Consider the following 11,393-nt stretch of genomic DNA (forward strand, 5'->3'; position numbering starts at 1 on the left):
TCGAAATACGTAGCGGACCCGAAGCGCGGGATCTCGGAGGTTGAGAACCCGGTACTCGAAATTTGCGGAGCGCGACTCTCATCCGTCCGCTCTACTGCGCGGTTGTTTCCAGACTGAGGAATTCGGCTAGCTGATTTTGAATTGGTGACGTCACTTTCTGAACGTCCGACATCCAAACTATGGTTTCGAACTTTGATACTATGTATGATGATGTATGATGTACGATGTATGATGTATGATGTATGAGGTATGATGATATATGATGTATAATGATTTTAGCTTTCACATTTCATACAAGAAATACACACTTTATCTCTCTGGCCGATTCCAGACTCAAGCGGCCAGGCCCTTCGATGGTCAGCCGTTGACTGAAGATATATTCTTCAGTGAACGGGTCGGCTAATAACGCTGCCGTTCTGCGACAGTTGGATGATGAAAAATTTCGCTCGTATCTTTCAAATGTGTGTTAAAATACACTCGAAGTGTTAAGAAGCGTCGTTCTTTCTTTCCCTATCACCTTTCTAGGTCTTTAAACCACTACGCAGCGTTAAATACCGTCTCATATACGAAGCATCCATTTCATCTCGTTCAAAATTAGCGCATCCGTGATGTATTACAGTTATTCTGAATTTCTTTCCTTACGAACACGTTTCGAAAAACCATTCTGCTCCTCCACCCAACGCAGATACTTCACTTGCAACTAGTTAAATCAGCTTTTCGATTCCATGCCTACGAAAATTCAAGATCAAGAGACAAATGAAAAGTTGTTGGAATAATTATGAATACTTATGTTATGGAATACGTCGAGCGCGAGTCGAATAGAATCCCATTTCGAAATGAATAATTCTTCTCTTTTCACATTATACACGTATTATTGTAGATAATCTAGTTTGTCTCCTGGAAAATTATAAAATTTATAGTATGCATCACGTATTAATCCTAAATGTATCACATATATCAATATCGTACGTGGACCTCATATGCATATATACTTTTTGGTCTCTGCATCATTATTACATCTGATGTATTATTATTTACAATCTACGTATACATTTTTTTCTCGGGTACCTATACTTTAATTAAATCACTGTTTTTCTACGAATGTTTGAAGAAATTTATTCTCATTATTAATTTCTTATTGCGAAGACTGTGCTACTCGGAAGGTTAATGCAGCCAGCATCACGTCGAAATCGGTAACTCTCTGACGTTTTGCAATAAGTTCTCAACTCCACCGTTGGAACATCTCAGGGAGCGCAAGCGCACGACGATTTTCGGTTGTCACCTTCATTTAGCAGCATAGATAGTTGCTTAGTTGATAATACGTGAAACTGCTAGTACTCCTAAACCCTGCCAGACCGGGCAAGCTGTTACGGAAAATAACTCAGGGCTGTTTTTATATATCTTCAGTCAACGACGTAGGTTTCGAGATTAACTGTCGCCCGTTGAAGACTAGGCTGAAGTACGTCGAAAATTTCGAACTGACAATTTCTGTGTGTCGTTACTTACATCATATACGCTTGAAATAAACCAATATTTATAATCGTGATCACTATCAGAAATCGTAATGAGATCTGTTAGATTATTTGGGTCATTCAAGACTAGTGTCAAAAAACATTTCTCCAGGTAATGAGAAAACATAACCCTGCAAAACTTGGACTCTGTCTCATGGCGAAGCGATAACAACTTCTTGATACTTTATTAATGCTTTCGCTCTTTCATTTTCAGGCACAATTAGCACCAAAAAACGGTTTTCCATGACGATAAAATAATACTAAATAACAATAATAATTATATATTTTACTCAACAATTAATTTTCAGTACGGCGCAATCAACTAAAGCATTCGAGGATGCAGCTAAATCAGGATACTCAACAGTCGATTCGACTGACATAGAGCATCATTCGAAGCTCAGTCACAAATGGTGGGATACCGCAGGAGAACTCAAAGCTCTGCATTCCCTAAATACCTTAAGAATACAGTTTATACGAGATGGTCTAGCTAATACTGGCATTACAAGTATGATTCCTAGCCTCCCTCTCAGTAATGTTAAGATACTTGACGTGGGATGTGGCGGTGGAATCCTTTCTGAACCATTGGCGAGAATCGGTGCAGACGTAACAGGGATTGATGCATCCTCTGAATTAATTAAAACTGCTACTGAACACGCCACGTTAGATATAAACCTGTTGGAAAGATTACAGTATATCAGTACCAGCATTGAGGAACACTCTCAATCAAACTATGAAAAATATGACGCTGTTGTCAGCTCTGAAGTACTAGAGCACGTTGCAGATAAAGAACTGTTTTTGAAGGTAGCGACATGTTTATGAAATGCTTTTCTGTTTTTCTTTTTATGCTTGAAATGCTTTGAAAAGTATTTCATTTAAAGCAGTGAATATAATAGACAATGAAACCCCTATGTTTGGGAAAACAAGTTCATTTTACAGTACTGAAAATTTCAACTTCAACAGTGCTGTACTGCTGCAATGCGACCTGGCGGCTCCTTGTTTTTGACAACTATAAATAAAAGTATGGCATCGTTATTTGGTGCAATCATTGCAGCTGAGTATATACTAAGATTAGTTCCACAAGGAACTCATGATTGGAACAAGTTTGTTTCACCAAACGAAGTTAGACGAATTCTGGAATCTGGTAAGTATTTAACCTTTCATTACTCGTGCTTACTTATCTGGTGATTTTAACGTGTGGCGAACACTGTGCCACCCATGTTAAATGAAATGGGACGTTGCAACGTCACAATATAGTTATGTAATATTTTTATCTAATAGCTCAATTATTTGTTTTGAAAATAAATATATCGAATATAATTACCTTTAAATCTAAGACTACGTAAACACATTGCATATATCAACCATCTTTATTGTCAGCTGAGAGGTTCCAACTAAAATCTGGCAATGTGGTGGGCAAAATTGAATGTACGATTGAACTCCCATAATGAACACTGTGCCACTTTTTCACGATTTTGTTGAATATAAATATACTTTTCACATATATTAAATAAATACTTACTAATTATAAGTATGCCTAACGATAATAAACGTTTCAAAGAGAGAATTGGTAAAGTATGAAGTCACAATTACCCATATAGTTGTATATACTGCCATTTTTGTCTAAAGGGCGGTGTCACGTTCATAGCACGAGTAATGAAAGGTTAAAGTATTTAACACCTTGGAACTTGATTATCATACAATTTTACCTGATTCCTGGAACAATCCTTTCTAGCTGGCTGTCAAACCAAATTGATTCATGGCATGTGTTATAATCCACTAACAAATGAGTGGTCTTGGATGCCTTCGACAGTCATCAACTATGCTCTACATGCAGTAAAGCGAGAAGAGCTCTAGAACACTTACGTTTTCTGCATTAGTAATCTTTAATGTAAAAGTATTGATCGACTTTCTGGCATGTCTGTAACATATTATTGAAAGATCCAAGATAATTAATAAATTTACTGTGGCTGATTTTTCTATTCCGACAATAAGATCGTTGTACGCATTTTCAAGAGGGTAAAAAATCAGAAAAGAAAAACTTAGTGTAGAGACTATGCGATTTTCACAGAAGTAGAAGGGGATGAGAAGAAATATATAAAAAATGGGTAATGGAGATGAGCTGGAGAAAATGTGTGAAATATCTAGATCAAGAAGAGTATGATATCACTGTAGAAAGTTAATTAACATTGAGACTATACTTTAATTATTACGTTTTTTAAGTATATACTTATTTTTCATAACATTATTGATCTACAATAAAATGTATTTTATAAACATCCACATATTAAATATATATCGGTATATAAGATGAATATCTTTCTGAACACTTTCGTTCAATGAATAATATTTGTATAAAATCATAGCAAAAATATAAATAAAATATTCCGTGACTTGTAAGTTGAAACGCGAAGTACGGTGACATGAATTGCATACCTATGCCCCTGTTTTGTGGCTGCCAATTTTATATAACGTCCTGATCATTGTTATTGTCTACTCATTTCTTAAAATTATCACCAACGTGTCTTAAAACTATCATTTCATAATTCTCTTCTTAATCCATACCTACTGCCGACTAGAACAAAAACTCGTAATTATACCAGGCAGTGACTACTTCCGAAAAATCTGCGAGAAAAGTTGACACAATAACTTTTTAAAGCAAATCACTATGTTGGAATTCTTAAACAGACATTGATCAGAAACAAATCGATTGCCAGTATAAATGTATGCCTAATACGTTTTCAGTCATCTTTTCTTACGTGTATTATTTACAGGCAAGAGCAATTTTTTTAACTGTTGATCAGACAACTGGTGAACTCAGAAAGAGAAGAAGATGAAAGTTATTAGGAATTTTTCTTTTTTGCACAGTATTACTCAATCAAATTTTAAAATTTGTTTTTGATAATCGCACTGCCCTTGTACGGTAATCGATGTCGTGTAGAATCGTATCTGCAGATCAATTTCTCTCAGATGCACGATGAAGATGACCGTTGAACGCAATTGTTCTCAGTTACAGCGGCCAAGGATGGCGGCACACAAATGGCGTATTATAATTATTATAACCGATGATTTTTGCGCCCTCCAATTCTTCTTTTCTCGTTATTATTTCAGTTCAGACGCCCATTTCGCGCGTTTCACCGGTAGCTATCGATGTGTACCGGACTCGTTTACTAACGGAGTCTATTACCGGCTCAAGTTTTTTCCTCAGCTCTACCCTCTGCACATAAATTAAAGCCAGAATCAATCCGACGAGAAGCACGGAGAGGAGCCACAATGCGACGGTACTTCCCCGATATCCTGAAGCTCCAAGATTTGAATAGCAGTGCTTCTCTTCGTAAAACTTCTGGAGACTTGAACCTGCCGAAATAAAGGAAGATTCAAGACGTTTAATAATCAGCAAATAATACAACTGTGTGAAATGGATAACAACTCACTTTTATTACACCGAAGGTAATTCTTGTTTCGAACGATTACTTTAGTCTTGTTCATCCATCGAACAAACGGATTCAGCTTGCAGCCACATTCGAATGGGTTTGTACTGAAATCAACGGTCATTGACCGTTTCTCTTTTGCCAAGTGGTCCAGGGTGTGAAGATCTCTTTCGAGAACGTGGGTGAAGTTGTTCTTTTCCAGGTCAAGGAATTGCAATTTTGGCAAGCAGGTGAGATTGAAATGAAGGGTGCTTAAAGAGTTGCTACTTAAGTAAAGGTGCATCAGGCTTGGCAGGTCGCAGAAGACGTTGGGGTCGTGGAAAACGGATATTTCGTTCTGCTCGAGATGTAGCTTCATCAGCAGCGTCAAATTACTGCAATTTCATCGTTTTCAGTCATTTCATCGTCGATAAAGTGGAATTATCAATTTCTTGTAAATAGCTGTGTTACCTGTTGACGAATATTTCATGAAGAGTTTTCGCCAATTGTACTGGAGCACCGTCTTCAAAAGCATCAGTCAGGTGCAGCTCTAGGAGTGATACAAAGTTCGAGAATACCCGCGGATGATTTTTCCCATCGTCTAAAGAGAGCTCGTTGTGGTCCAAAAAAAGCTGCTCCACATGCTTAACGTGGTGATAAGTCTTGCCCGGAATTTCCCTGATCTTATTACGTGACATGTCGATTACTCGAAGCTCGGGTAAAGCGTCCAAGGTACCAAAAACGTTCCAAGGTAGCTCGCCCAAATCGTTTCCAGTAAATATTAACACCTATGTCGTTAGAAAATGCAAAACAATCGCTATGGTTTGAATTTTGAAACGTCACCAATACATACATGTATGTACGGGCAATCGGCTATACACAAGAGGTCGAAAAATAAAACCCCATACAGCAGTTATAATTGCGAATTGCACCTACTTTGGTATTGTTTGGCAGATGTTCCAGGGGGTCAGTATTTTTGAAACCGGCGTCGGTGCAGTTAACGATGTGCTGATTCCGACCCTCGTAGCATGTCATGTGGCAGAAGCACCTGTTTTCGAATGCTGGACCACAAGCAAGCCGTTTAGATTCGTCGGTCTCCAAGCTGTGGAAGTTTGGATCGTCGCATGTGTTGCGAGGTGATTGTGCTACGCACAACGAAGCTACCGAGAGCAACACGGCGATAAGCATCATGCTTGATCTGTGAAAAAAGAAAAACAAAAGAAACAATGCAGATTTATAGTTCTAATTGCCCGTAATGCTCATATCGAACCCATAAACGAAACCGGGTCCCTGATCAACATTATACCTATCATTTAACATTTTCGCCAATTGAAACTTTGCACAGTGTCAGATCGTAAATTGACAATCGTTCGCATATTTTATCTATTCGTGGTTGTGGTTTATACAAGTTGTAGTAAAGATAGATAGATGCGTGAGTTGATTTTAAATTACAACAATTCGCTGCAAGTGTATAGATACATATATGTACAAGGCTTATGGGCAAGTGTAAGTACCTACGGGCGAAATTTATGAAGCAACAGTGACGCGTCTCGGTCATAAATTTATATATCTATAATATAAAAGACAGCATCAATAACGCATTCAGCCCACGATTCCATGCACAATGGTTAGCTTGCCAATGGAGTCATCACGTCGGCGTGTGCTAGAGTGTACCGTACATACGGATCATTTGAAAACGGCAGCACTTTATGATTGTCGTTGCACAGGTATACATGCGATTCCTCGAACGGAAGTATGTACACCTCTCGCCATAAAACGAATATCATATGCTCGGCAATTTCGAATACGGAACTTTATATTTGCAGTGACTCAAGAACAATCCGATTTCTGAAAATGAACAGATATCACGAGATTCTTATTGCAAATGCAGATGTATGCTTGATCCTGCAATTGCTCGAAAGCTGACGTAAAAACCACGTGTGTCGTCATAATTAGCAAGATCTTAGGTAATGCACACTTTTGACTGTAACAGGTATTCGAAAATATGCAAAGCATGGTTCATTCATTCTATCAACAAACAATTTATCAATCTTCATTCCGGCTTCCATTTATACTTTTAACCGAAACTTAAATCGCTGCATGTGTAATACTTCTGGAGATGGACGATGCATTCAGGATCGTAATAATGGTACACGTATGCATCTATAGTATCAAGGCAAAACCGGTTTCAGCTAATTTTTCGCTCTCTTTAACGGAGGAGAGGTAAAGAGTGTGTAGGTATAATAAAGAGTAAGAAAAAGTTCTGAAATCTCGCTCAATGAGTCACGAGACGTCTTTTTCTGCAGCACTCCGGCAACGAGCGTGAACTTATACTCGTTTTGTTATGAGTATCTTACACGAATCATCAGGATATGTTATATCTCTACGTATAATATTAAGGTTTCAATTTCGATGATATCACGTGCACGGGTGATGTTAATTCCCGGAAAGAATCTAATCAACCGTTGTTTTTTCTTCCTCCAGTGCTTACTTTGTGCTCGACAGAACTGTATGTTATTAGATGCAACATGGGACACGAATAATAGATTATGATCTTAACCACAGGAAATATTAAACCTCGAATTTATCACCACAGTTGACTGAACCCGAATCGGTAAATTAATTCACCACAGTTAACTGAACCCGAGTCGGTAAATTAATTCTATAAAACATAATAAATCGTGCCGTTGACACTTGGAAGTAATATAAGATCCCCGCCCTTGTATCTTAGAATAATTTGCTTTTCAAATAAAATGTATTCAGAAATTTCAACTGTGAGCCACAGTGAATAAGGTCTCCAAATTGTCGAAGTATAACACACGAATATTACGATGATTGTAAAGGTTTTCATTGAGTCAGCTGCATGAGGTCCAGTGTTTTATGGTACTTGTTGTTAGCTAGATTTAATTTGGAGTGAAAACAAGAAATTTTTGTTTGCGGGCAATCAATTCGGATCGCGGGTAATATTATGATGGGGCGCCGAACCCAACCCGCTGACTAGATGACGACCTAAAAGATGACTCCACACCGTGATCCATACTATGCTCGACACGTGTGTTTCGACAGGGAAAAACTGTGAAACCTAGTATACTGCGCGAGATGAGCGAAGACGAAGTTCTGTAACTCCATACCATGGACTCACAGATCAATTTACAATTATGATATATACATATCATAAGACACTATCATTGGGGGATTTCAATGTATATCGTAGCTTGCTTTGCATCCGTAGAAAATTTATCGTCGAAGAATTAGTCTGATCACCCTTGAAGCTTTAAAAATATACCGGGTGATGACGCAAGATTCAGAAGAAATAATAAGAAAATCAATGTTAAACCTATATCATCCATCTCCTGACGTAGCTGTATAAACTTCTTCCACAAGAGGTTTCGACTCCTTCTGATAATTTTTCTACTGCAACGAAGCCTACCACATGCGAATGTAATTATACACATTTATTATCGCACCGACGGGTGAGAATTTGATTTGCTCGTAATAAACACATTAGCATCGTGTTTAGAAGAGATTAATTAGCAAAATATGCAAGCGGTGCATGGCTGGAGAACAAGTTTTAAGACATAAAAAATCCGTACAAAAAATAATTCACAGGGATAAATTAAACATAAAAAGTACGTAGCTAGAGAAAGGTGTATAAATGGAGAACCGCTGCACAGGTATGTCGTAAACGGAAATACACGGATACGTACGGTTTAACCCGTCCTCGAAACTTCTTCGCCCACGCCGTTGAACGAGAGCTGGCAAGAGGATCGGTTCGAGGAGTTGAACAATAACATAAACCGAAAATATACATATCAATATTATTGTAACATGGACAGCTTAATCCATAACCATGAAAATTCACCCTCGTCTGTCAGTTGGCAAGTGACAATTGAATCAACGCCGCGGTACTGATTTTGTATTAAAAACAAAGTACAATTCAACGCTCAATATTTTGCAGATGTCGACATAAGCGGCATACCATTTTCAATCGCCAGAGATTAATTGGTAATGTTTATAAAAAAAGGTTCACTCTGGACTTAAATTATATTATATGTATATCTAAGAACACGATACTCGTGGACAAAGGCAGGCGCAATTACGAAAATATGTACCGTGTACCTACATTCGAAACAACTTGTTTGAGAAACCGCAAGCAGTGATAACGGTACTGGCTATATACGCCTTAAGGGACCGTCGCTTTACTGTTATGACTCTATTATTTGATCCCTGATTAAGATGGATATAAAAAGATTCCTCCATTACACCGTACATCGGTGTTCGATAAAAATGAAATCCAATTTAGTGGTTTATCGGTTAATTGCCATTGAATCGTTTACTGTATTATAATATTCTTTATGTGAGAAAAGTTCCGTATCTGTTCGGAATCGACCCAATTAAAGCCGATTTTTTTAAATCGAGTTTACATCAGCTCCATCATTAGTTTCTAGCAATAAGAAGTAAAGCATCTATGTCTCACGTTATTGCTATGTACGTCTCCGCGTTTGAAAAACGATGAGAAAGCAATTAAAGAGCGGATGAACTTTTACGCAGGTATGCAGATCGAGGTAGATGGTACAGGCGTACCTGGCAAGGGGAATTGTGAAATTCTTACACAAACATTATAGCGACAAACCATCTGATTATGAGAGAAAACTCACCGATAAGAATTAAGAACCCCGTGGCAATATAGACTCCGTGTGCACAGCGAACTGAAGAAAACGGTGATCGGTTGCAGTTGGCGAGTCGAACGAGACGTGAATCAGCACCGGACCGTGAAACTCTCGCTTTCAAACGAAGCCCGATTAACTATCCCAGATACACATCGTACGTGTTGTTTGACCCTAGGCGTTTATTCCGTACCGCGTGACAGGCGCTCACAGAGTTCAAAAATATATTATCCCGTTATAACTATTGAACAGCTAACAGCGGTAAAATTCGTACTATAATAGAAAAACAAAAAAGAATAACGCGCGTTTATCTCCATAATTTCGCTCGGATAATCCTCATTTCGCACTTTGTACGTACGTAATTCTTCTCTTCCGACACCCACGTGTCTCCTCGGGTCCTCTTGGACTCTGATCTGTTCACCTGACTCTCAGATCGGCGCTCCGCGCATTAACACACGAAGACGCGACACCGCTTATCTCGGTGCTCTCTCGGCGACGCGTGGAGCACGTAACAGGTAAAACCACTCCGTAGCTGAAACTTCGTTCAAGACGCGAGGCAAAGTGTTAAGCGCGAACCCACCGCCCTGCGGCTCGTCGCGATGCATTGTGTCGCCGTGCTGCGGCCCCACCTTCCGCCGTTCCACCTCCGCCCTCCGCCTCTAGACCACCAGGTAAAAATCCAGGGCGAGCCGCGAGAGTCGCCGACGCGCCTTTACGCCGGAGGACGTCGAGGGATCGGTAGCGAGCCACGACATTATAATCATGGTTGTAGTTATACCGGCCTGATTCTTTGTCAACCGTGGGCCCACTTTTCCCGTACGTCACCGTCCGCGAGACGATCTATTTTCGTTTCAATTTTTTTATATTCTCATCGTTTACTAAGGGTTTTAAGTGAAACCAAGTTGAGGATAGTTCCCGAATGTGATTTGATTCGATAGATCTTCAGCCAAATTTACAGGAAAGGAAAATTGAAATCGAATTTATCGAATACTCGATATGTCACTGCTACATACTATGCCCTTTTTTCTTATAGGTACGTGTTAATGTAGTTGGAAAAGGTGAATGTAGAAATTGTAAAGTTTGGAATCTAGCTGTATGCGCCCAGTTTAACGGTCCGCATCTAAACGCGCGTTTTATATTAGCTGTACAGCCTGTCAGCCAAGGCTAATTGTAACATTATTTTACCAAACACAACGAATATTACACCACGCTCATACCAATTATAGTCTCATTCAATCATCCACAGATAAACATAATTGCTCGTTGTCGCGTACATGCTTGTGAAGGTATAGATTGAAATAGCTATTTTCCTGTATTTGCAACACATCGTGAAAACGAATCATACGTCGATCGCCTACAAGCAGACAATCCAAATGATAACTATGAATTTACCGGTAGACCAAAGAGTTTGAAGACCATAAAGATAAATTTTTGCTGATCAATGAGTATCAAGAAAATACTACTACGTACATAAATTTTGGTAGTTTTCCTTGCTCAGATAGTGAATTCGCAAGTATTCAACTCATTGATCGCAGAGATCACTTGTTTCGAAATCGAATATGCATGCATGAATGCCAAGACATTAGAGCCTAATATAGGTTTCGTACATTTCATGTATGTGACTCTATCTCAAATTAAAGCCGATTGAATTTAAAGAAAGAAGTTGTAAGTAACAATAAGATTGTCGCATATTTTCAGTGATGGCAAGAAAAAAAGATCCGCGTTGCACCAGCTCTTTTCGACACAATTCTTTATGATAGTTATTTTATGCAGTTTCTTCATAAACTTTATAATATTACAATTATTAT

General features: G+C 38.7%; 2 protein-coding genes across 2 annotated transcripts; one reads left to right on the forward strand and one right to left on the reverse strand.

Annotated features, from left to right (window-relative positions):
- The first annotated feature begins 1,282 nt into the window (after positions 1–1,282).
- LOC124180253 (ubiquinone biosynthesis O-methyltransferase, mitochondrial) lies at positions 1,283–4,080 on the forward strand. Its single transcript, XM_046565541.1, has 4 exons — positions 1,283–1,623; positions 1,820–2,312; positions 2,472–2,652; positions 3,244–4,080. The coding sequence occupies exons 1-4, from the start codon at positions 1,565–1,567 to the stop codon at positions 3,363–3,365; spliced, it is 855 nt and encodes a 284-aa protein (XP_046421497.1). The 5' UTR covers positions 1,283–1,564; the 3' UTR covers positions 3,366–4,080.
- On the reverse strand, positions 3,498–9,309 carry LOC124180255 (phospholipase A2 inhibitor). Its single transcript, XM_046565544.1, has 6 exons — positions 9,294–9,309; positions 8,626–8,673; positions 5,855–6,116; positions 5,390–5,706; positions 4,943–5,313; positions 3,498–4,865 (listed from the first exon to the last, which is right to left on the reverse strand). The coding sequence occupies exons 3-6, from the start codon at positions 6,107–6,109 to the stop codon at positions 4,621–4,623; spliced, it is 1,188 nt and encodes a 395-aa protein (XP_046421500.1). The 5' UTR covers positions 6,110–6,116; positions 8,626–8,673; positions 9,294–9,309; the 3' UTR covers positions 3,498–4,620.
- Positions 9,310–11,393: the final 2,084 nt, after the last annotated feature.

This window comes from Neodiprion fabricii, chromosome 4, assembly GCF_021155785.1.
Source record: "Neodiprion fabricii isolate iyNeoFabr1 chromosome 4, iyNeoFabr1.1, whole genome shotgun sequence".
Lineage (NCBI taxonomy): Eukaryota > Metazoa > Arthropoda > Insecta > Hymenoptera > Diprionidae > Neodiprion > Neodiprion fabricii.